General features: G+C 37.7%; 1 protein-coding gene and 1 non-coding gene across 2 annotated transcripts in view; one reads left to right on the plus strand and one right to left on the minus strand.

Annotated features, from left to right (window-relative positions):
• CD38 (CD38 molecule) overlaps positions 1 to 25,626 on the plus strand; it is a 98,474-nt gene that overhangs the window by 38,756 nt on the left and 34,092 nt on the right. The window contains exons 2-4 of the mRNA XM_051967248.1: positions 3,907 to 4,033; positions 10,245 to 10,380; positions 13,050 to 13,132. Coding sequence (XP_051823208.1) covers positions 3,907 to 4,033; positions 10,245 to 10,380; positions 13,050 to 13,132 — 346 coding nt within the window. The remainder of the gene's footprint in view (positions 1 to 3,906; positions 4,034 to 10,244; positions 10,381 to 13,049; positions 13,133 to 25,626) is intronic.
• Positions 24,897 to 24,982, minus strand: LOC127542159 (small nucleolar RNA SNORD45). The gene has a single exon (XR_007948556.1). It is a non-coding gene; the product is annotated as a small nucleolar RNA SNORD45 (small nucleolar RNA).

Consider the following 25,626-nt stretch of genomic DNA (forward strand, 5'->3'; position numbering starts at 1 on the left):
CTTTGTGACCGCATTTGATAGAGGTAATGGAGTATTTTTTGTCATTTCCTTCTCCAGCTTGTTTTTACAGATGAGGAAACTGAGGCAAACAATGACTTGCTTAGAGTTGTACAATCAATGACTGAGGTAGAATTTGAACTCGTGAAAATGAGTCTTCTTGACTCCAAGCCCAATGATCTGTCCACTAAGCCATGTAACTGCCCCAGAAGCTACAGTGGGAGATGGGAAAAATGACAACAGATATAAACTGATGATCATATGTATCAGGTTAGTAGGGGAGGATCCTTAGCCAAGAAAGTGTGAATGAGTCTTTGCCTGCCCCGTGGCTTCCTCTTGGCTCATCCTGCTTCCCTCCACATATGATAATCTTTCGCTTATCTTAGTGTGATTCTCAAACTCCAAAGAACAGTAACAATTGAAATGATCATGACAATAGGCTATTCTTTGTTCATGAAGGCAGATGTTTTCATTGAGAAATTCAAGGCCTTCTTTTCCATGTAGCCATTAATCTAACCTCCCTGAGCAGCTTTTGAATTCTCTTCCATGTCCTTAGCTTGGATGTATGCTTGCAGGGTTTGGGGACAAAGTGCCATGGTCATCAGGGACTGGATTGTAGAAACCCCTCTATTTCCATGGAGTGAATAAAAATAGGAGAAACTTCTATTGCTCCATAAAACTCTCATAGGTAAATGTAACTTCGTTTCGTTCCTCACCCCAAGACCCCGATAAATGTCTTGCCTGTGGTCTGCCATCATGTCTGAGTTTGATTGGTGATCCAATACTTGGGGCAAAGGTAGCCTGGCTATAGGATATTCTAGTTACATGCATATGCTCCTAGAGGGAAGGTAGCAGGGTGGGGAAATCAGGAAACAAGAGTTTGGGTCCTGACTGCTCCTAACTTCTTGTTCGACTTGGAGAAAGAGTTCTCATTTCCCCTGTGTAAGATGAGGCAAATAGACTCTAAAGTTCATTTGTGTCTTATGGTCCAAGCATCATGGGCTAGAAGGGACTTTGGAGGGCACCTTATCCATCTACCTCATTTCATTTTAAATTTCATTTTACAATTATTTCTTTCACTTAACAAGCATTTTACTTTATTTATTTTTAATACACATTGTTTTATAAATCACGTTGGAAGAGAGAAATCAGAGCAAAAGGGAAAAACACATGGAAGAGATTGAAAAAACAAAACAAACAAACAAAAAAAAGAATACAGTTCTTTTTCTGGGTTCAGATGGCATTTTCTGTCCAAAGTCTATTGGGATTGCTTTGGATCACTGAACCATTGAGAAGAACCAAGTCTTTCATAGTTGATCATTGTGCATTCTTGCTGTTGTGTACAATCTATTCTTGGTTCTGCTTGTTTTGCTCAGCATCAGCTCGTGTAAATCTTTCCAGGTTTTCTATAGTCGGCTTGTTCATCATTTTTTATAGAACAATTATATTCCTTTACCTTCATATACCACAACTTGTTCAGCCATTCCCCAATTGAGGGGCATCTACTCATTTTCCAACTCTTTGCTACCCCCCAAAAAGCTAATATAAACATTTTTGCACACGTGGATCCTTTTCCCTTTATGATTTTCTTGGGATTACAGACCCAATAATAGCACTGTTGGCTTAAAATTATGCACCATTTGATACCCCTTAGGGCATAGTTTCAAATTGCTCTCTAGAATGATTAGATTATTTCACAACTCAACCAATAATGCATTAGTGTCCCAGTTTTCCCACATTCCCTCCAACACTTATCATTCTCTTTTCTTGTCATCTTGGCCAATCTGAGAGGTGTGAGGGGGTACTCCAGAGTTGTTTAAATTGCATTTCTTTAATTATAGTGATTTACAGCATTTTTATATGACTATAGATCACTTTAATTTCATCATCTGAAAATTGTTCATATCTTTGGATGTAAATATTTATTCAATTGGGGGATAACATATAAAGAACTGTGTCAAATTTATAAGAATACATTTTAGAAATGAGACCTTTATCAGAAACACTTGTTGTAAAGATTTTTTCCCCAGCTTTTAACAAGTATTTTTTTTTCCTTTCCATTTCTTCCCTCCATTGCTACTCCTGCCAAGTGAAAAAGAAAGAAAAAGGGGCAAATGTTTGCAGTCAAGGAACTTAAATGTCTGCATTGGCCATGCATGTGTCTCATTCTCCATCTTGTCCATCACCCCTCTGCCAAGAGGTGCCAAGAGATAGTATGCTCATCATTGGTCCTTGGGAACTGTGGTCTGTCAACATATTGAAACTTACCTTTCAAAGTTACTTTTCTTTTTTTCCCTTATAACCTATTTTTATTCATCATTTCCAGTCCAAAAGTCATTAGAAATGATTTTTCTTTCTAATGATTTTGTCATATAGATTGCTCTGGTTTTGCCCGATTTACTGCATCATTTCATATTGGTTTTCCATTTTTCTCATTTTTTGTGACCCAATAATTTTCTATTACATTTATGTACCATAATTTCTCTAGCCACTCCCCAATAGATGGAAACCCTTTTATTTTCCAGTTCTTTTGCTACTACAACAAATTCTGCTGTACATATGTTTAATCATAGAGGTCCTTTCCCTTTTTAAAAATACCATTGAGAATATAGGTCTAGTGGTATTATCATTAGTTAAAATGTATGCAATTTAGTGACTTTTGTAATCTCTGTATTTTACAGATGAGTAACTGAGGCACAAGGGTCAAATGAGGTCCAGGATCTAGGATTTGAGTTCCGATCCTCTGAGGCCAAAAACAGCACAGGTTTTTACTGGGCCACACAGATTTTTACACATTCAACCATTTCTCAGATTGAAATATTATTTAGTGTATGAGGATTTCCCTCCCTTCCCCCTTAAACTAGTTTGCATATAAGAACCTGGGGATAAATAAATTCAGCAAACTCTGATAGAAGAATAAATGATGGAGAAATCGGTCTAAAGCATTGGATACTGCATGGGGAAATCTGACCTAGGTTTATTGGGGGAAGTCTTTATTTAAATCCAACAAATAGCTTTTAAGCACCTATTCTACATAAGGCATTAGCCTAGGAAATGGAGATGAATAGATAAAAATGAACTATGTCCTTCATGGTTGAGCTAAGCCTCCTACAGGACTTGTTCTTGATCTGGTTTGGAACTTGGCTTTACTTACTCCAACATTAGTATTCTTCCCATTACATCCTGACTCTGATACTCTCTAACTGCATGGCCTTGAACAAGTCATCAATTTCCTCTTTTATAAAATTGTACTGTTGTTGAATCACTTCAGTCAAGTCCAACTCTTCATGACCCTATTTGGGGTTTTCTTGGCAAAAATACTGGAGTGCTTTGCCATTTCCTTCTCCAGCTCATTGAATAGATCAGGAAACTGAGGCAAACTGGGGTAAGTGCCCAGGGTCACTAGTTAAGTACCTGAGGCCATACTTGAACTTAGAAAGTCTTCCTGACTCCCAGCCCAGCACTCTCTCTACCATGGCGCCGCCTAATTGCCTCATATAAAATGGAGGTAAATCATTTTTGTCCTAATTATTTTGTAGTATTTTTTGGTGAGGAAAATACTTTGTAAGTATGGAAGTACTTTATTAATGTTACTATCTCATACTGCAACATATCCAACATATAAAGGACTGCTTGCCATCTAGGGGAGGGGGTGGAGGGAGGAAGAGAAAAAAAAATCGGAACAGAAACGAGTGTCAATCTAAAGTAATTTAGAAGTCAATACAAATTTGACTGATTTTTTTTTTCATTGAGAAAAGTAAGGTCTTTATCAACTCTCCGACTCAACCTAGTATTTAAATATCCAAGAAATGAGACACTTAAATCCTTCGTTGATGGTTGATGTTAAAGAATTGAGTATTCTTTTTTCAATTGGACCCTACACAAAGATATTTTCTTTTTTTTCTGCAGAAAGGATTGTCTAAAAATATGGAAAGCTTTTAAAAAAGCATTCATTTCCAAGAACCCATGCAACATTACAGAAAAAGATTATCAGCCACTAATGGCATTGGCTGCTCATCCTATACCTTGTAATAAGGTAAGTCACTGAACTTTGTAGATACACATTTGTATCCTGAATCACTCTGGTCAGATCTACTTTTGTATTATTAATGAAGTCATTTTTAAAGAAATATTAATATTCAGCAAGTAGGAAAAGCCAACAGCACTGATATGGATAGGAGATACCCCAAAGCCCATGCTCACCTTCACAGGGTAGGCCACTCTGTGCTAAAGAAGGCCTGGGGTAGATAGGTGTGGATAGGGGTTGCCTATAGCAACAGGGACTTTCGTGACATGATCTTATAAGAGATGAAACACTAACTACCACAGACAATTTCTACTGCCATGGAAATAAATGTAAGTTGTAAGATAGAGAAAGCCATCTTGATTTAAGAGTCATTGCAGTGAGGAATTGTAGCAGAAAAATAATTTTATGATCTGACGACAGATATTATAGTTATCAATAAGTAATTTATCACCCCGCTAGAGCTTAAACTTCTTCAGGGGAGGGATGATGCCTTATGTAATAATAATAACTCACATTTATATAGTGCCTTAAGGCTTTCAAAGGACTATGAGGTAAGCGGGAGAAATAATGTCATTTTTGTTATATTGTTGTGGATTTTGAGGCTGAGGGTTTTCTAGTTGGTGTTAGTGCCAAGATTTGAAATCATCTCCTAAGTCCAAGGTGATCTGGTTAGTTTATGTTGCTTTTCATAGGGAAGGACAAAGCATGAATTGAGTCTGGGATGAATACACAGTATTTCTTTTTTGATTTCCCCTATAGCTAGCATGGGACTCTATATACAGAAGGGGCATAATGAATATTGGAGGGATGACAGCCTCTCTAAATCCTCCCTTATTCCTGGCCATTGTACTCCCTAAAACTTCTAAAGAGTAGGCTTTCCTCTGCTTCAAGTCTTAGCTATAGGCTTTCTTTCCCTTCCTCTGTGACATTCCTTTTGTCTACTCTAGACCACCATGATATCAGCCCCCTCCAACGTCTCTTAGCACTTAGTGTCCACATCTCTCTTCTGATTTATTTCCTCCCCGTTTGCATTTGTTTAGTTTTTTCTCTTCAAGCAGATAATAAACTATATGAGGAATCGGGTTTTATACTTCCAAGGGAAACCTCAGCATCAAAACCAGTGCCTCCCACCCAACAAAGGCTTAGTCAATATTTGTCCTTTTACAGGGAAGGCAGTTATATATACATGTGATTTGAGGGTTGGGACAAGACTCTCTTTTCCAGATTTTCCTCCCACAGTCATCCTGGAGGAGCACATCTATTTTCCTTGGCTTGAATTTCTGAGCTTTAACATTAAACCACAAAGAAAGGGCCACCTCCAGAATACATTCAAATGTATTTGGGTTCACTGGAAAGGAAGGAGGATTGTCTGGGGAGCAGTTGGATAATAGCCCTCTCCCATAAGAGTAAACTTTGTCACCTTCCCTGAGGTAGGTTTTGAAAATGGCAGGCACACAGTGGAGGCAAGAATGGTGCAAAACAAACAAACAAACAAACAACAACAACCCCTCCCAAAAAAAAAAAAAACAAAAAAAAAAACTGCAGTTGGAAGGCTGAGGCCAGTTTGGGAACCAGGTCAGGGAGAGCTAGCTTCAGATGATAAAAAGCTCATGCTGGGTATCTGGAAAGAGGAGAAAGAAAGTTTTTGGGAAAGACAAATTCCACTCACTTTCTGCTTTTTCCTTGGGCTATCCTGGCTTGGGATCAATCATTTGGCAAATGTGTGAACTTGTACAAGTGATTGAGCCTGTCTTAGTCTCAGTTTCCCCATTTGTAAAAGATAAAACAGTATTTACACCACTGTGCTTGCAATGGTTGTAAGAAAAGTGCTTTGTAAGCACTACTTAAATATGAGCTATTTTTTTTAATATCAACTGAAAGGATCAATAAGAGAAACTGATGCTCCTTATCTTCACGGTTGGCTCACAGGAAAGATTCCTATCTTCTTGACTAAGAGAAGTATATTGCAAAGTGACCTAGGTCAAACTCCTCCTCTCTGAGATTAGGGTCAGATCTTGATCTGGCCACTGGACCCAGTTGGCAATGAGGTGGAAAATAAGGGAGGTGACCTTGCCCAGCCCTTCTTCACTTCAGTCTAATTCACTTGCATGTCATGGCATCACCTCCCTGATGTTCTTTCCAGAAAGGAGGACAAACAACAATAACAACAGACTTGGGAAAACATGTAATATGTGAAGGATCTGTGACTTTCTTGTTTAGAGAGTTTCTTCTATTAAAAACCCCAGAATCAGCACATTGTAACCCATTTATGATAAAGAAGCCATGTCTTAGAGAATTGCCTAAATCATTAAGAAATTTTTTTTCAGTGCAGTTTCTTTTTTCTTAATTATAACTTTTTATTGACAGAACCCTGCAGGGATAATTTTTTATAACATTATCTCTTGTACTTATTTCTGTTCCAGCTTTTCCCTTCCCTCCCTCCACCCCATCCCTTAGATGGCAGGCAGTCTTATATATGTTAAAGATGTTATAGTATATCCTAGATACAATATATGTGCACACTTATATCGTGTGCAGAACCGTACAGTTCTCTTATTGCACAAGAAGAATTAGATTCAGAAGGTAAAAGTAACCTGGGAAGAAAAACAAAAATGCAAGTAGTCCACATTCATTTCCCAGTGTTCCTTCTCTGGGTGTAGCTGATTCTGTCCATCATTGATCAATGGAACTGAATTAGATCTTTTCTTTGTTGAAGATATCCCCTTCATCAGAATATATCTTCGTACAGTGTTGTTGTTGAAGTATATAATGACCTCCTGGTTCTGCTCATTTCACTTAGCTTCAGTTCATGTAAGTCTTTTTAAGTCTCTCTGTCATCCTGCTGCTCATTTCTTACAGAACAATAATATTCCATAACATTCACATATCACAATTTACCCAACCATTCTCCAACTGATGGGCATCCATTCAGTTTCCAGTTTCTGGCCACTACAAACAGAGCTGCCACAAACATTTTGGCACATACAGGTCCCTTTCCCTTCTTTAGTATCTCTTTGGGATATAAGCCTAGTAGTAGCACTGCTGGATCAAAGGGAATGAACAGTTTGATAACTTTTGGGGCATAATTCCAAATTGCTCTCCAGAATGTTTGAATTTGTTCATAACTCCACCAACAATGAATCGGTGTCACAGTTTTCCCGCATCCCTTCTAACATTAATCATTATTTTTTCCTGTCATCTTAGCCAACCTGACAGGTGTGTAGTGGTAACTCAGAATTGTCTTAATTTGCATTTCTCTGATTTGGAACACCCTTTCATGTGAGGAGAAATAGTTTCAATTTCATCATCTAAAAATTGTCTGTTCATATTTATCATTGACCATTTATCAACTGGAGAATGGCTTGAATTCTTATAAATTAGAGTCAATTTTCTATATATTTTGGAAATGAGACCTTTGTCAGAAACTTTAACTATAAAAATGTTTTCCCAGTTTATTGCTTTCCTTTTAATCTTGTCTGCATTAGTTTTGTTTGTACAAAGGCTTTTTAATTTGATATAATCAACATTTTCTATTCTGTGATTAATAATGATCTCTAGTTCTTTTTTGGTCACAAATTTCTTCCTCCTCCACAAGTCTGAGAGGTAAACTATCCCATGTTCCTCTAATTTATTTATAATCTTGTTCTTTATGCCTAAATCATGTCCCCATTTTGATCTTACCTTGGTGTAAAGTGTTAAGTGTGGGTCCAATCATTAAGAAATTAAATGATATGCCCAAGATCACATAAGCAGTAAGTACTGAAGGCAAAATTTGGACCCAAGTTTATCCACTGTGCCACATTTCCATTCCATATCCAAGAGGAGAAATCCAAATGAAATATAGTGGGTGTATGATATACCTTCATTAGGGCCTACAGCTGCATATCTATTCCGATATGTCCCTTGGGAACTGCCTAAATCCTCTTTGACTTCCTACTGTAGCAAAGGGGAATTTGGAGGATGCTCCACAAAGTTTTTCTCCAATCACAGGATTGCAAGTGTTGTGGAAAACTTAACTAGCTATGTGGTCTTGAGAAACTTACTTAATTACCTCTGTTCTCACAGAATTTTTAGATATGAGATAGTAGAGATCATCTGGTCCAATTCCTCATTTTATAGGCAAAAAACCCTCACCTCAGGCTCAGAAGGGAAACTGAGTCACTTGGGACAGTGCAGTCAGTTCTTAGTAGGGGTGGCATTGAATAGCAATTGCCCAATTTTACAGAACAAAAAGGATTTTTTTTTATTATAGCTTTTTATTTACAAGATATATTCATGGGTAATTTTTCAGCATTTACAATTGCAAAATGTTTTGTTCCAACTTTTCCCCTTCTTCCCCCCACCCCTTCCCCGAGATGGCAGGTTGACCAATACATGTTAAATATGTTGAAGTATAAGTTAAATACAATATATGTATATATGTCCAAACAGATATTTTGCTATACAAAAGAATTGGACTTTGAAATAGTGTACAATTAACCTGTGAAGGAAATATAAAATGCAGGCAGACAAAAATAGAGGGATTGGGAATTCTATGTAGTGGTTCATAGAAATCTCCCAGAGTTCTTTTGCTGGGTGTAGCTGGTTCAGTTCAATAATATTCCATAATATTCATATGCCACAATTTATTCAGCCATTCTCCAATTGATGGGCATCCACTCAGTTTCTAGTTTCTGGGCACTACAAAGAGGGCGGCCACAAACATTCTTGACATACAGCACCCTTTCTCTTCTTTAAAATCTCTTTGGATATAGGCCAAGTAGTAACACTGCTGGATCAAAGGGTATGCAGAGTTTTGTAGCTTTTTGAGCATGGTTCCAAATCGCTCTCCAGAAGGCTGGATGTATTCACAGTTTCACCAACAATGTATCAGTGTCCCAGTTTTCCCACATCCCCTCCAATATTCCACATTATCTTTCCCTGTCATTCTAGCCAATCTGACAGATGTGTAGTGGTATCTCAGAATTGTCTTAATTTGCATTTCTCTGATTAATAATAGCTTGGAGCATCTTTTCGTATGGCTAAAATTAGTTTCAATTTCCTTGAGAATTGTCTGTTCATGTCCTTTGACTATTTATCAATTGGAGAATGGCTTGATTTCTTATAAATTAGAATCAATTCTCTATATATTTTGGAAATGAGGCCTTTGTCAGAACCTTTGACTGTAAAAATGTTTTATTTTATTGCTTCCCTTCTAATCTTGTCTGCATTAGTTTTGTTTGTACAAAAACTTTTCAATTTGATATAATCAAAATTTTCTATTTTGTAGTCAGTAGTGATCGCTATTTCTTCTTTGGTCATAAATTCCTTCTTCTTCGACAGGTCTGAGAGGACAAAAAGGATTTTTAAAAAAGAAGAAAGTCCTGTTTAAGAAGTTATGAGGATGAAATGGGATAAAAGATATGAGAGAGCTTAGGAAAAAGGGTTCCCAAATACAATTATTCCTGCCCTTTCCCCCATTTCCAGAATCTGTCATCTTTGCCTCAATTTACTCATCAGTACAGAGTTGGACTGGATGTCTCTGGTCCCTTATAGTGCTCACTTTAGGATTAAAGCTGGATCTCATAGTCCAGATTGCCCTTTACAACATCTATGACTAATACTTATTTAACCACTTTTTTACCTTAAGACTTCCCAAGTCTAATTGTGTCAAACAACAACGATACTTTACAGTACTTTAAGATTTGCAAAGTGTTTTACAGATATTATTTTAGCCTCACAACAACCTTGTAAAATGGGTGCCATTATCCTATTTTAGAGATGATGAAACTGAGGCACAAAGAGGTCAACGCCTCGGGTCACACAGCTTAATAGTGCCTAACTAACTTGAACTCAGATCTTCCAGAATCTTTCTTGTGCAAAAACAAATTTAATCTTAAGTTGAAACAAAATCTGATTCTCTGTAACTTCTATTTATTGGTTATACTTCAGACTTCTAGAGAGACCTAGGATGAGTTTTTCACAATGCCTTTATATATTTTAGGACCACAATCATATACTGTCAAGTCTCCAAGTTCAATATTCTCAGCTGCTCAAAGTTTTCCTCTTAGAATATAATGATCCAGTCCCTTGGCTGTCCTAGTCACTCTTCCCTGGGCACTGCAAAGTTTGCAATATCTTTCCTAAAAGATCCAGATAGGAAGCCATTAGTCTATATGAGACCTGACTTGTGGAGAGGGCCAGATAAATAGTGATAGACCAACTGCCCCTTATTTTTTAGACCCTGCTTTGGAGCAAGACCAATGAGCTGGCTCATCGTTTCACCAAAGTCCGTGGTGATCTGCTCACTCTGGAGGACACATTGCTGGGCTACATGGCTGATGGACTCATGTGGTGTGGAAGCCCTTCAAATGCAGGTGAGAGGTTTAACATTCTCATTAATTTAAGAATATTCAAAGTGAAAGAAGTCCAGGTTCTGATATTATATAAGATCAGTTTGTGAAAACTGATCTTATATGAGTCCATCTCTGGAAATATTGATACTTTCTGTGGCCCTAGAAGGTTACTTTCCTCAAAACAACCCTGTAGGCAAGTAATCTAAGTATTATTAACCCATTTTGCAAATGAGGAAACTGAGATTTGGAGAAAATAACTTCTTGTTGATTCCTCTGTCAGTGTTAGAGCCAAGACTCAAAATCAGCTCTTATGATCATGAATCCAGTGTTCAATCCCCTGCCACACAAATGTTTTGAAAATGAGGTCTTTAAGTGGCATCTAAGGTATTTGCTCAACTCCCTGTGTTCTTGTAAAAAAAAATTAGTTTTCATCATTCTCAAAATATGTTTTCCTTAAAATCCATTTTCTCACATTGCCAACCTGAGTCTCAATCACCTAGGGCTCCTTTAACTGATGAATGCTTCCCTACTCTAGACACTTTGCTTCTGTATTCAGATTTTTAGAAGACTTCCTCTAAGAAAATTAGTACTTACCATTTTTAGAAGATTTTTTTGAACATTTTGTTTTGATCTATTCCCATAATTCAGAATCATCTTGTCTTAGAGATGGAAGAGATCATTTAGCTCAACCTCTTTGCTTTACAGTGAGATACTGTATCCCAACAAGTTGAATTATTACTAAGTCTCTCAGATTCTGCAACATTGTGTTGCCTCCCTTGTCTTTTATTTTGGAGTAGGTTGGGGGGGAAAGTGATAGAGACTGACTAACCATCATGACCCTCAGCAAGACATTTAAACGTGACTCAGTTTCCTCATCTATAAAAATAGAGGGTATTATCGATGGTCCCCAAGATCCCTTCTAGCTCTAAGGATTTTTCCACTTTTCCATGGTCAATTATTGGACTTTGATGTGTTTTTATGAAGGAACTTCAGTTTTTGGTTTGTGAAATGAAAGCTTTTTATTATCATTTTTGTAAGGCAATAAGGATTAAGTAACTTGCTCAGGGTCACACAGCTAATGTCAATTATTTGACACTAGATTTGAACTCAGGTCCTCCTGGTTTCATTACTGGTGCGCTATCCACTGCATCACCTGGCTGTCTCAAATGAAAGCTTACAAAAAAAAAGTGCTCAATGCTGGAGTTTGGGAATTGGAGCTTCCTCACCTAGGAAAGTGTGGGGAGTGGGGAGGGATGTCATTCATTCTATATGGAAGAGAAAATGCAAAAACCAAAAAGGTGAGATTTTTTTGTTAAAGGAGGAGCCAGAGGTGACTTTTTCCTTTTTCATGATTGAAACCTGACTTCATGACCCCATATGCAGCTAATCTGAGATATTCCAATTTATTTCTGTGTTTTAATTATCCTGATGGCGCCTTCATGTTTCCATGTATCACAGCTAATGCTGTTCTTAATAAAACCTGGCAAATTAGAAAATAACTAAAGTGGGTGGAGATGATTTATAGCGATAATAAATCCAGTTAACAAAATTGAGAACTGGAAAACATTTCCAAACTTTTTAATGAGAAATGTTTGATGGTTGATTAAAAGTTCACCGAATTGTAATTATCTGGTAACAAACTCAGTTTTTTCCCCCTGGTATTAGGGAAATAAAATGAAATATTTTGATTAAATGGTATAATTGTTTATTTCACTACTTGAGAAAGTGGCTGCTTTTTATGTTAAAAGATATAATAATCTGCTTCCATATTTCAATTGATTTAAAAATAATTTTAACTTCATTTTTCAAAAAGAATTATTTCTATCTTCCAGTCTAAATTAAGTACAAATAAGAAAGTTGTTGGAATTTGTAAGAGTAGAGAGTGATATATCTGCTGGTATATCATATCACATCCCTAAATTTTTTCATTTAAGCTTTATATTTCAACTTCTAGCAAAGAAGTTTTTATAGCTCCTAGGAGCATGAGCTAGCCACTTCAGACATTATCTTGTCCATTTTCCTCATGTGACAGGGAAAGGATAACTGGCTCAAGGCTACAGCTAGCAAGAAACAAAAGTGGGATTCAAACTGAGATACCCCAACACAATCTCTTTCCCTATACATTCAATTTCTTTGCCTGATATTATTGAAAAAAAGAACATGAGTAATTCACATTTCCATAGATTTTCAACATTGACTGTGTTCAATAGATACTATGTTATTTTTGTTTTTTAATCATTTTTCAGTCCAACTCTCTGGGAATCCTTTTTGGTTTTCCTGGCAGAGATACTGGCGTGGTTAGCCATTCTCTTCTCCAGTTTATTTTACAGAGGAGGAATTGAGGCAAATGGGTAAGTATTTTGCCCAAGACCACATAGATAATAAGGGTCTGAGACCAGATTTGAACTCGGGGCTTCTTGGTTCCAAGCCGGGTACTCTAACCATGTACCACTTTGTTCCCCAACTGTCTTCACTTTCTAATGAGTGGAAACAGATTCAAAATGGTTCAACACATGGATTAGTAACTATTGTGGAGATCTTGACACAGGTCTTCAGATGCCAAATGTAGCCTTCCATCCACTTAGCAGGAATGTGGTTTGTAAATTTTTTCTGTCTTTACTATGTTGTGAAACACAGTATCATAGAACACATTTTGCAGCCTTCATAATTCTGCATAAAATATCTTTCAGAAATGAACTATCAGTCTTGCCCACATTGGCTTGAATGTGCCAACAACCCGAACTCAGTATATTGGAAGATGGCATCCAGAATTGTAAGTACTTTGTATGAATCATAGCTTTAGAAGATATTACACAGAGCCTGAGCTTAAAAGATAGTAAGTTTAATTCTGAGTCCTGGCTCGGATACTAACAAATATTTCTGGCCAAATCCCTTCAGAGCCCCAGTCTCCCCATCTGTGAAATGGAGCCGATCCTATTTGTCAAACCTACCTTGCAAAGTCAGTGTGAGATGACATCTTTCTAAGATATAAAGTATTATATAATTGCAACTGTGAGGAGCATAGATTTAGTACCAAAAAGGACCTTATCAATGGAGGTCTAGAGAGATTAAGTGATCAATTAGTCCAAGTTACATAGGTAGTTAGTGGAAGAGCTTAAATTTGTGGCATGCTATGCTCTGCAAATTGTTTTTTTTCAAATGACCACTCACCAGTGGCATATATCAGTTATGTTAGTGAATTATTTTTACTATCTAATTTGGATTACTCTTCCACCCTAATCAACCATAACCATTTTAGCTTATCTTTCCTAGTCCAAAGATCATTCTCCTTAGAAGAGAAAAGCATAGCAAAATGGTAGCTCAGTTTTGTCACTATCATCTATTGCAATCATCTCATCTACCTTTTGTTTGCTTGTATTATTTCTTTCATCATTTTCCCACCCACAACCCAGCTAAAACCAATAAGACAAGCAAACAACCAAAATGTGCTTTCTTGTCTTTACTATTCATTTCCAGCTTCAACTCATTCTGGGATATTGAATTCCTGGTGCTATTCCTGTCGGGAAGTACAGTATGCTCTTTTTTTCACCTTCACCCTCAATTTAATTCTTTTGCTTCCATTTTCTAAGCACATCATTTTACCAAATGAATTTTGATATTATCAAGGTCTATAAAGTATTCCTTTGGTGATCTGGTCATTAAAAAATGAAAATAAACTTGGGCAATATTTTCATCTTATTTGCATGCCCCACTGGTGAACACTAAATGTTCTTTCAGGTATTTAAATTGTACTTTTTATCATTGAGAAGTATTTTGTACATGAGCTTATGCAAGCTCATGTGTTTTGACGAGTTGTTCTCTAGATACTTTGGGCTTTTTGTAGTTATTTAGAATGGGATTTTCCTTCTTATTGCTTCTTGGATTTTGTTATTATTTAAAAATGCAGTCTATTTTTTTATTATAACTTTTTATTGACAGAACATATGCATGGATAATTTTTTTACAACATTATCCCTTGTACTCACTTCTGTTCTGATTTTTCCCTTCCCTCCTCCATCCCCTCCCCTAGATGGTAGGCAGTCTTTTTTTTTTTTTTAATATATAATTATAACTTTTTATTGATAATATATATGCATGGGTAATTTTTTTACATTATCCTTTATACTCACTTCTGTTCTAATTTTTCCTTTCCCTCCCTCTACCCCCTCCCCTAGATGGCAAGCAGTCTTATGCATGTTAAATATGTTATAGTATATTCCTAGATATAATATATGTGTGCAGAACTGAACAGTTCTCTTGTTGCACAGGAAGAATTGGATTCAGAAGGTAGATATAGCCCAGGAAGAAAAATTAAACTGGAAACAGTTTACACTCATTCCCCAGTGTTCCTTCTCTGGGTGTAGCTGATTCTGTCCATCATTGATCAATTGGAACTGAATTAGATCTTCTCTTTGTCAAAGATATTCAATTCCATCAGAATACATTCTCATACAGTATTGTTGTTGAAGTGTAAACTGATCTCCTGGTTCTGCTCATTTCACTCAGCATCAGTTCATGTAAGTCTTTCCAAGTCTCTTTGTCATCCTGCTGGTCATTTCTTACAGAACAATAATATTCCATAACATTCATATACCACAATTTACCCAACCGTTCTCCAATTGATGGGCATCCATTCATTTTCCAGTTTCTAGCCACTACAAACAAGGCTGCCACAAACATTTTGTACATACAGGTCCCTTTCCCTTCTTTAGTATCTCTTTGGGGTATAAGCCCAGTAGTAACACTGCTGGATCAAAGGATATGCACAGGTTGATAACTTTTGGGGCATAATTCAAGATATGCAATCTATTTTTGAGGGTTTATTTTGCTGGAGCTATTAATTATTTAATAAGTATCTTTGCTGATTGATTTCCTGGGATTTTCCAAGTATGACACCATATCATTAACAAATAGAGATAGTTTTAGCTCTTCTCTACCTATTTTTATTATGCCTTTTATTTCTTTCTCATTTCATATTTCATTATTGTTGCTAATATTTTCAGAATTATATAAAATAACTGGGAGGGGGGGAGTGGACTTCATTGTTTTTTTCTCTTATTTGCTGAAAAAGGTTCTAACATATTACCACTACATCTGGTGTTTACTTTTGGTTTGAGATAATTTTTTTCCCTGAGGCAATTGGGGTTAAGTGACTTGCCCATGGTCACACAGCTAGGAAGTGTTAAGTGTCCAAGACCAGGTTTGACCTCAAGTCCTCCTGACTTCAGGATTAGTGCTCTATCCATTGCACCACCTAGCTTCCCCATAGATAAACTTTTTTAGTGATATTAATAAAAAGATTATATATATAAAAGACACTCTACTTTGTAGTCTTAGTTTTGTTAGCATATTTACTTCTTATTGTTTTGTTATATTTTACCTTACTCATTGGCTATTTTATTGATTTGACTTACTATTCTCTTAATTTTCAATCACATTAGCTAATGATTTGCTAATTAATTTTTTCAAAGTTCTAGCTTTTAGTTTTATTTCTATGAGATTTTTTGGTTTCCAATTTATGTATTCCTCAACTAATTTTATTTTAGGTTTGTTTATTTTTACCTTTTTTTTTTTTTTAAAATGAATAAGTAGTTCACTAATTCTCTTTTTCTTTTTCTATCTTGTCAGTATATGTTTGTAAGATATGATTTTCCCCCTGAGGATTGTTGTAGGTGCACATTTTAAAATGAGCTGGGCAAAATGAGCTGCCCTATGGTGCTACATCGATTTCTTTAGTCACCTCCCCTTTTTCTGTCTTCAGAATACCACTTTAAAGAACTTTCTATCCCTCTCACCCCTAATCGACTGTTGTTTCTTTTTGACACTGTTCTCACCAAATCTAGAATGTGTATCAGACTAGATCCAGATTTCCTGTCTTCTCCAACACAAACTTTGTGATAGCTCCTGAGGTGGGGGATGAGGCTGGTAGAATTGTTGAGCTCAGGATTTCTGAGCAGTAGTAGATTAAACTAATCAGATACCTGTACCAAGCATGCTATTACTATGCTGAGCACCTTCTAGCCTGGGAAAGATAGGGAGACCTAGCCTTGAAAAATCAAACAAAAAAAATTTAAAAAAGAACCGTTATATTGGTGTTTAGTTTTTGATAATGAGATGTCTGTTCTTTTTTGAATAAGGTTTCTCTTCCTAAAGTTATATTTCAAACTATTAGTTCAAATTGTCTCCATGAATTAGGAAATCTAGTTTGCTCTAGTTCATCCATTTTCTCTTTGATTGTGAGCTCCTTGAAGGCACAGATCATTTTTGCCTTTCTTTATGTCCCTAGCATGTAGCACGGTGCCTGGCATGCAATAGGTATTTAATAAATGCATTTATTAACTTGACTTGCCCTAGACTTTATATGTAGAAATATGATGCCAGCAGCTTTATTGTTCATTCCCTTCTTCGATATTGACTCTTCATACTTTCCTACTATTCATTAAATGATGTACTCACTGCTCTCTGACATAAAAGGGGAAGTTAGAAGAGTTTTTGAGTTGGAAGAGATTTCAGTACTATGACATCTCTGACAAATAGTGACCCAGTCTCTGCTTCAAAGACCTCCAGTGAAGGGGCACTCAAAACAGCTTGTTGCATTTATAATTTGGTGTAATTGGTGAGAAGTTTTCCCCTTTCTCTTTAAATCTAAATTTGTCCCTTTACAACTTCTACTATTGTTCCTGGTTATATGCCCCACTCTCTGGGGTGGGAGGAGCAAACAGAAAAGGTATCATAGCTTTCACATGTGGCAGCCTTCCAAATGTTGGAATAGAGCCTAGTATATGAAATCTCCTTAGTTCATTCAACCCAGGCTTGTAAGACATGAACTCTACACCCTTTACTTTCCTGGCTGCCTTCCTCTGGGTTTCTCTCAACTTAACAATAGTCCCTTAAGTTGCAGTGGCCAGAACTGGACAAAGTACCTGTATCTGGTTTGACCAAGGCACATTACCGTGGGCTATCACTCCTTGTTCTTGGAAGTCATGACTCAATGCCTAATGCATTAGCTTTTAGGAGCTGACGCATGACAACTTTTCATCTTGCTAAAATCTCTGATTCTTTTCATCCCTATTAAATTTCATCTTATTTGGTTCATCCCAACAGCATAGTCTCATCTACATTTTGTATGATTTTTTTTTATTCTGACACTACTTCAGTTAGTTTTCCTTCCCAGTTTTTTATCATCTTCCAATTTGATAAGCATATGACCTGTGATTTTATTAAAATTATAACAACACAGACCCCAGCTTTTGGGATAAGAATGCACTATTTCACAAAAACTGCTGGGAAAATTGGAAATTAGTATGGCAGAAACTAGGCATTGACCCACACTTAACACCGTACACCAAGATAAGATCAAAATGGGTTCATGATCTAGGCATAAAGAATGAGGTTATAAATAAATTAGAAGAACATAGGATCTCAGACCTGTGGAAGAGGAAGGAATTTGTGGCCAAAGAAAAACTAGAGATCATTATTGATCACAAAATAGAAAAGTTTTGATTAAATGAACTTAAAAAGCTTTTGTACAAACAAAACTAATGCAGACAAGATTAGAAGGGAAGCAATGAACTGGGGAAACAGCTTTATAGTTAAAGATTCTGATAAAGGCCTCATTTCCAAAATATATAGAGAATGGACTCTAATTTATAAGAAATCAAGCCATTCTCCAATTGATAAATAGTCAAAGAATATGAACAGATAATTTTCAGATGATGAAATTGAAACTATTTCTACCCATATGAAAAGGTGCTCCAAATCACTATTGATTAGAGAAATGCAAAAGCAATGAGATATCACAACACATCTCTCAGATTGGCTTAGATAATAGGAAAAGATAATTATGTTGAATGTTGGAGGTGATGTGGGGAAACTGGGACACTGATACAATGTTGGTGGAGTTGTGAATGGCTCCAACTATTCTGGAGAGCAATTTGGAACTATACTCAAAAAGTTGTCAAACTATGCATACCCTTTGATCCAGCAGTATTATTACTACTGGGCTTATATCCCAAAGAGATTTTAAAGAAGGGAAAGGGACCTGTATGTGCAAAAATGTTTGTGGCAGCCCTGTTTGTAGTGGCCAGAAACTGGAAATTGAATGGATGCTCACCAGTTGGAGAATAGCTGTGTATATCATGGTATATGAATGTTATTGTTCTGTATTATTGTTCTGTAAGAAATGACCAACAGGATGAACACAGAGAGGCCTGGAGAGACTTACATGAATTGATGCTGAGTAAAATGAGCAGAGCCAGGAGATTATGCACTTCAACAACAATACCATATGAGGATCAATCTGATGGATGTGGCTCTCTTCAACAATAAGAGGATCCAAATCAATTCTAATTGATCAGTAATGAATAGAATGAGCTACACCCAGCAAAAGAACACTGGGAAATGAGTGTGGATCACAACACAGCATTTCTACTCCTGTTATTGTGTGTTTGCATTTTTGTTTTTCTTCCCAGGTTATTTTTTGCCTTCTTTCTTGTAATGGGCTGAGACTTGAGTTGATGCACTGAGGTCCCAAGCACATGAAGCTAAATAGTCATTGGACCATACTCTATTAATATATAAGCTTGGAGAAAGAATGGCCCCGCCCACTCTTTATACAAGTCCTAATATGTTGTATAGGAAATGATGATTCTGGTGGATGGAGGCAGGGGAGGGAAAAAGGAAGGGGAGGAGAGCTCAGATCTCTCTCTCTCTTTTGTTTGTTTCTCTTCTTCTTTTTGCTTTTTGCTGAGGTAGTTGGGGTTAAGTGACTTGCCCATGGTCACACAACCAGGAATTTTTAAGTGTCTGAGGCTGGATTTGAACTCAGGTCCTCCTGACTTCAGGGCTGGTGCTCTACCCACTGAGCCATCTCCTCTCCCTGACTTCTCAGGAAGGGAGGTGAAAGCACTAAAAAGGAGATAATCACGCCCTCCCTGACATCTCAGGAAGGGAGATGAAAAGCACCAAAGGGAAGTGGGGGTTGTTAGCGTGTTTCTGGGCTAAAGGGTCTTATTATGCATAAACCCATCAGCATGGGAGGTATTACACAAGCACATAGCAACAACGCAGAGGCTAGTAGTGATGACTCTCCCCACAGTCAGTGCAGGCTCAATGTAGTGTAACAAATATGAATTGTACACCCAAGTAACGGTATAACAAACGATATAAATCAACATTATGATATAAAAGATTGCCAGAAGTCCTAGAAGGAGGGTATGTAAACAGCAGTCACACATAAGCCTTCTTCAGCAGCCAAGAGATAGTCCAAAACCAATCTATTGTCCATTGCTTCACATATCAGGGAATCCAATGATTCCCCCCAAGTTTTTGAAGTCCTGCAAAAGTCTTTTTATGTCTTAGGGAATCCAATGATTCCAGCAGATTTTGAAGTCCTGTAACAGTCATATCATTTCTCAGAGAATCCAATGATTCCCGAGGGCTTTCAAGTCTTATGTCTCAAAGAATCCGATGATTCCTGAGGGATTTAAAGTCCTACAACAATCTAATGTCTCAGAGAATCCAATGATTTCTGAGGGTTTTGAAGTCCAATGATTTTCGATGTCCATGAGTCAAACGCCATAACTGCTACACTCTTTCAATGGTGAGCACAATCAGCAACAGAACCACCCGATGTTTCTTGGGTCTTCTCCTTCGTTTCAAGGGTCTGCTCCGTCTCTCTGCGATGGACAAGGTGAATACGGCTCGTTGGCACCCATCTGATTCTTTCTCCACCTGTAGGATACAAGCAAACCCTCTCTTCCAAGTAGTTAGCCTATCTGGTCCCTTCCATTCACCACTTTCTGGGTCTCTCCACATCACCTGGTGATTATCTGAAGATAGTGGAGCTGCTCGCACTCCATTTTTTCTTGTGTAGCAAGATAACTGTATAAATATGTATACATATATTGTATTTAACTTTAACATATTTAACATGTATGGGACTACTTGCCATCTAGAGGAAGGGGTGAAGATAAAAAGAGGAAACATTGGAACAGAAATTTTTGCAAGAGTCAATGTTGAAAAATTTACCCATGCATATGTTTTGTAAATAAAAAGCTATAATAAAAAATTACAACCCAAGGCCAATGTTAGGGGCACTCCAGAGGAAAATCTTCCAAGCTGACATTGAACTTTAACAACTATTCTCTGATCAGAACTATTCAAAATCTATATAAATTAGTGTATTGCCTAGTCATCTTCTTCCCATATTTTTCTTTTAAAAAATAAATTTTTCTTCAGTTTGCAAGAATTTATTTTCTGTCCTTTCACCATCTTTTTCATGAGAATAATAACAATTTGTAATATGCTTTTCTTAAATGTATTTAAACTCTCCATAAATGGAATGGAACTATTTCTGGTTCTGTGTAATCATCACATTCTTTTCTTTCTTTCTTTCTTTTCTTTTTTTCCCCAAGGCAATTGGGGTTAAGTGACTTGCCCGGGGTCACACAGCTAGAAAGTGTTAAGTGTCTGAGGGCAGATTTGAACTCATGTCCTTCTGACTTCAGGGTTGGTGCTCTATCCACTGTACTACCTAGATGCCCCCCATCCTTTTCTAAATGTTCATTCATTAAGTGTCTTAAGGATCTATTCTAGGATTTTCTCAAGAATTAATATCAATGTTATTGAAATGCCTATGATATCAGGCAGATAATATCCTTTCTCATCAGATCATTCTAACAAGAATTCATGTAAATATGCTTTTGCTCACCCTTAGATGTACTTTTCTTTTGGACAAGGAGCCATCATTCCCATATTTTATTCTATTCTCCAAAAATTCTCATGTACTTTTTTTTAAGCTTTTTAATTTTCAAAAGATATGCATGGATAATTTTTCAAGATTAACCCAAGCAAAACCTTGTGTTCCTTCTCCCCAGCTCACCTTCAAGATAGCAAATAATCCAATATTTGTTAAATATGGTGAAAATGTTTCTTAGAGAGCTTTTCATTTCCCATATCTGCCTTCCTTTCTTTCTATAAGAATAGTGCTAAAAACACCACCTGTGCCTCTGAATTGTTCAGGGATGGGTTTTTTGTCCCGTGACTACATAGTTCTCTACAGAATCCTTTTGGTGATATCATTTTTTCCCCAACAAATGTCACTAAAATTCTCAGCAAGCTGTCACTAACTACGTTTGACTTTTACTTCATGTAATCAATTTCTGGAGTACCTCTTATCTGGTGCATGCACATCACATTTCTTGTAGCACAAAAGGCTGCTTTTTCCTAAGGCAGTGTAGTTCTCTCTATAGACTTTATTACTTAGCTCCAAATTAGTTAAGAGTCTTCCTTCCTTCCTTCCTTATCTGTAGCACATTTTTCTGCCTTTCAGCTTTCTGATACACGGGAGCATTTCCCTCTATCCTTTATTCCTTTCCCCATTTCCCCATTTATTATTTTTGATGACCTAGAAAATAGAAATTTGTTCCTTTGACCTTGTCACCTTCTCTGAGAGGATAGAGACAACTATGCATAATGTTTATGTGCATAGTGCATAAAGATACCATACAGTCTCTAGGTTATCACCAAATTCCCTTTGAATTTGCTCAAAGCCAGGTCCAAATCTATCACTCCGTTTGGCCAGCTCTCTTGACTAACCTTTTGATTGTTAGGGGAAACTTTCTATTTTTATACCTGTTATTTGGGCTGGGTCTTCGGGTCCTATAGACACTGGGGCAAGGTTTGATTTATGTGGAATGGACTCCTTACCTTTTCTGGTGAAAGGACACAACAGTCTGCTTTCATTTGCAGTCTGCACATTCTTGCAGTTTCCTGACACCAAAATAAAGAGAAGCAATTCATGAGCAGCAATTCAATTATCTCTTTAGATCTTCCCAACCTTGTTGCATATGTTGCCTAGTCTCCGGCTATTTCTTTCCTGGCCCCTGGGCTAACATTAAAAAAGAAACAAAAAACAAAACCCAAAACAAAACCTGGTCCATCACAAACTGTAATGACCGCGTATTTAAAATCAGCCGGAGTCAGGAACTCAGGTTAAGGGAAAAAATCTTTAGTCTTTATTCAAGTGAAAAGGTGAAAAAAGATTGCGATAGCAAATATAGGCAAGAAAGATTGCGATAGCAATATGGGTAGCTGCGACAGGAAGCCAGCTATCAGAGTAAGTGGGCCTGAGCTCTCCTCCCCTTCCCTTCTCACTCCCCTGCCTCCACCCACCAGAATCGTCATTTCCTATACAACACATCAGGACTTGCACAAAGAGTAGGCGGGGGCCATTCTTTCTCCAAGCATATATATTAATAGAGTGTGGTCCAATGACTATTTAGCCTCATGTGCTTGGGACCTCAGTGCATCAACTCAAGCCTCAGCCCATTACATTATGAACATTATGAATTGCTACCCTTGTAGACTTGGAAAGCAATAGTCAAGCTGTCCAGAAGACCGCGGGGCTGCTCTGTACTCCATCTTACCAGGATTTATATCTGATATATAGAAAAATACAAAACCCCATTTTACCCCAATCCAGACCCTTATTCAATTACCTGCCTCCTTGTGAAAGACAAACCTCCAGTAGAAAAGGGGCTGGGCTTGGAGTGAAGAGAGAGGCTTGTGCTTAAATCCTTTCTCTAATGCCCCCCGGACATCACAGCCTTTTGTTTTCAAGCCTCAGTTTCCTCATGAGTGCCTAATTTGCAGGGTTATTGGTATCAAATGAAATAATGACTATAAAATTTTAATTATCTTTTCCCCAAGAGTTAAGTAATGATGATAACAGTAACTAAGAATTCAGTTTATTCAGCTCCCTACTTTGGGCTGGGATGTCTTTCTCCAAAGCCTTGCTCTGATGCTTTGTCATGGTGTGATGGTGACCCCAAGTTCTCAAAGGCTCTGCCAGCAAAACAAGCATCTGGCAGGTCCTGGCAACTGGAGAGGCTTTGGGACCAGGCCAAGGGGTGGACTATGTATCTGTCATCCAAGAATCAGCTTACTTCTGCTCAGGCAGGCCCATCACAGGGCTAGCCCCTCAGGGGGACCACATTTTTGGCCACAATAGTCTTTCAGAACTATTTTAATAAAGCTTCATTCATAAGTTTCCTGACTTGCTTTGGGTGAGGAAGTGGGCACACGAATGAAATCGGATGTTCTCAATGAAGCATCCAGAGCCTTATGTTAGTGATGGGGTGAAGGCAGGGAAATAATTGCCTTCTGTAAGTCTATAGCTGAATGGGTGGGTTTTACCTTCCAGAATAACTATAATGGATAGAGCATCAGCCCTGAAGTCAGGAAGACCTGAGCTCAAATCTGGTCTCGGACACTTAAGACTTCTTTGCTGTGTGGCTCTGGGCAACTCACTTAACACCAGGTGTGTCAGCAAAAAAATAAAGAACTATAGTACAAATTATTATTTTTGGATGTGAAATGCATCCATTCAAGTATAGGCTTGCAGATGGCAAATAGGACATGACAAATGCATGAGACTCAGTACGTATTAAAGGAAAGTGAGGTCTCTTGGGAAAAAGATAATTAAAAACTCCAGGGTCCAGATACGGCAGCTGAGGACGATTATCCCCCTCCCCCAGGGCTAGGAAGTTTCTTTATTTAAAGGCCCACAAAACAAAGTTTTTGTTTTTACCATAGTCCAGCCCTCCAACAGTCTGAGGGAAAGTGAACTGATGATCCCTTATTTAAAAAGTTTGAGGACCCCTGCTCCAGGGTATCATAGCTTTCTGGAAAGGGTGGGATTTGTCAGCTCTAGTCCACATCCCTTTTGTTTCATGGAATACAGAGCAAGAAGACCACTGTCTGCAAGTTGAAGAGCCTCATTTTTCTTATCTAGAAAATGGGGATAATTCTTGTATTACCCTTAACTCGGAGATATGGCAAGCTGTAGAATTGCCCAACCCAGTGTTGTAATTGTTTTTTGTTTTTTTGTAATTGTTGAGTTAATTATACATATTGTATATATCCATATAATCCATAAAATGTAAGAGCTGGAAGAAAACCCACATAATCCAACTCTTCATCTTACAGAGAAGGAAACTGCAGTCTGCATTGGTCTGATAACTTGTTTCAAATCTCAGCTGTTATTTTTTCTGATTTTCAGTCTAATGCATTATTACTACATCATACATTCTGGGATTCTGTCCATTCTCCACTGGGAAAGCAAAGACTCATTTTAAGTCAAATAAAACGTTTGTGTGGTTGAATGCGGGGATAGGGGGAGATACCGACAATGAAGATGGGGGAAGATGAGTTTCATCTAGGGTGAACTTGTGTTGAGTTGTTTGGGGCCCATTTGGGATTTTCGACTCATTTTAATTCAAATAAAATGTTTGTGTGGTTGAATGCGGGGATGGGGGGAGATGAGTTTCATCTAGGGTGAACTTGTGTTGAGTTGTGTGGGGCCCATTTGGGATTTTCTTGGCAAAGATACTAGAGGAGTTTGCTATTTTTTTCTCCCCTTAGTTATATAAATGAGGGAACTGAGGCAGGCGGATTTAGTGACTTGCCCTGGTTCACCTAGCTGGGTGGGTCTTCCTGGCTCCTGGCTCCAGACTCAACACTCCGAGCACTATGGTACTACCCAGAGAACCCCACTCTAGAGCTTAAATAGAGTTAAACATCAATTTTAGATTCAGATAATACATACCGACTCATTATGACAGGAGTAAAAAGTGGTTGGCAATGTTGGTATCAATTTAAATTGAACTGGTTCTCCGGGGCCTGGGACTTTCCCCTCATTTGGTCATTACAAGCCACATCCAGGAGGGTAGAACCTAAGTGAGAAAAGACAATGGAGTGAAGAGAAAAAGTGGGTGAGGAGTTAGATTTAGAAGAGCCAGAGACCTCCCAGTCTAAGTTCCCTAGTTCAGACATGGGTAAACTGATGTCAGGAGAAAGCATGCTACTTGGTCAAGGTCGTGTGACTGCTAAGTATAAGAAAGGCAATCCAACACTTGTTCTTCAATCCCTCCTTTTACTTCTTTCTCTCCCCTTCTCCTCCATTCTTTTCCTCATCTCCCCTCCAGTTCTTTTTATGCTATATTATATTGTCTTTAAATTCTGCTTTTCAAAACTTCACCAGAATCCAGAAAAATGGAAAATATTGCTCTCTGACCAAATTAGAATGAAAAACCCATTTGCAATTGTTCATTTGCTAAAGGGATCACCATCTTTCCTTTACAGAATTTGGGCCATAATAAAGGTTACTTTTCCCAAGACTTCGGGGGGGGGGGGTGAGAAGGGGGGAGGAGAAGGGGAGACAGAATCCCCTTGGCCATTCACCTTCAGAGGGCAGCGAGAGGTTGG

The sequence above is a fragment of the Antechinus flavipes genome, chromosome 6 (genome assembly GCF_016432865.1).
Source record: "Antechinus flavipes isolate AdamAnt ecotype Samford, QLD, Australia chromosome 6, AdamAnt_v2, whole genome shotgun sequence".
Taxonomy (NCBI): Eukaryota; Metazoa; Chordata; class Mammalia; order Dasyuromorphia; family Dasyuridae; genus Antechinus; species Antechinus flavipes.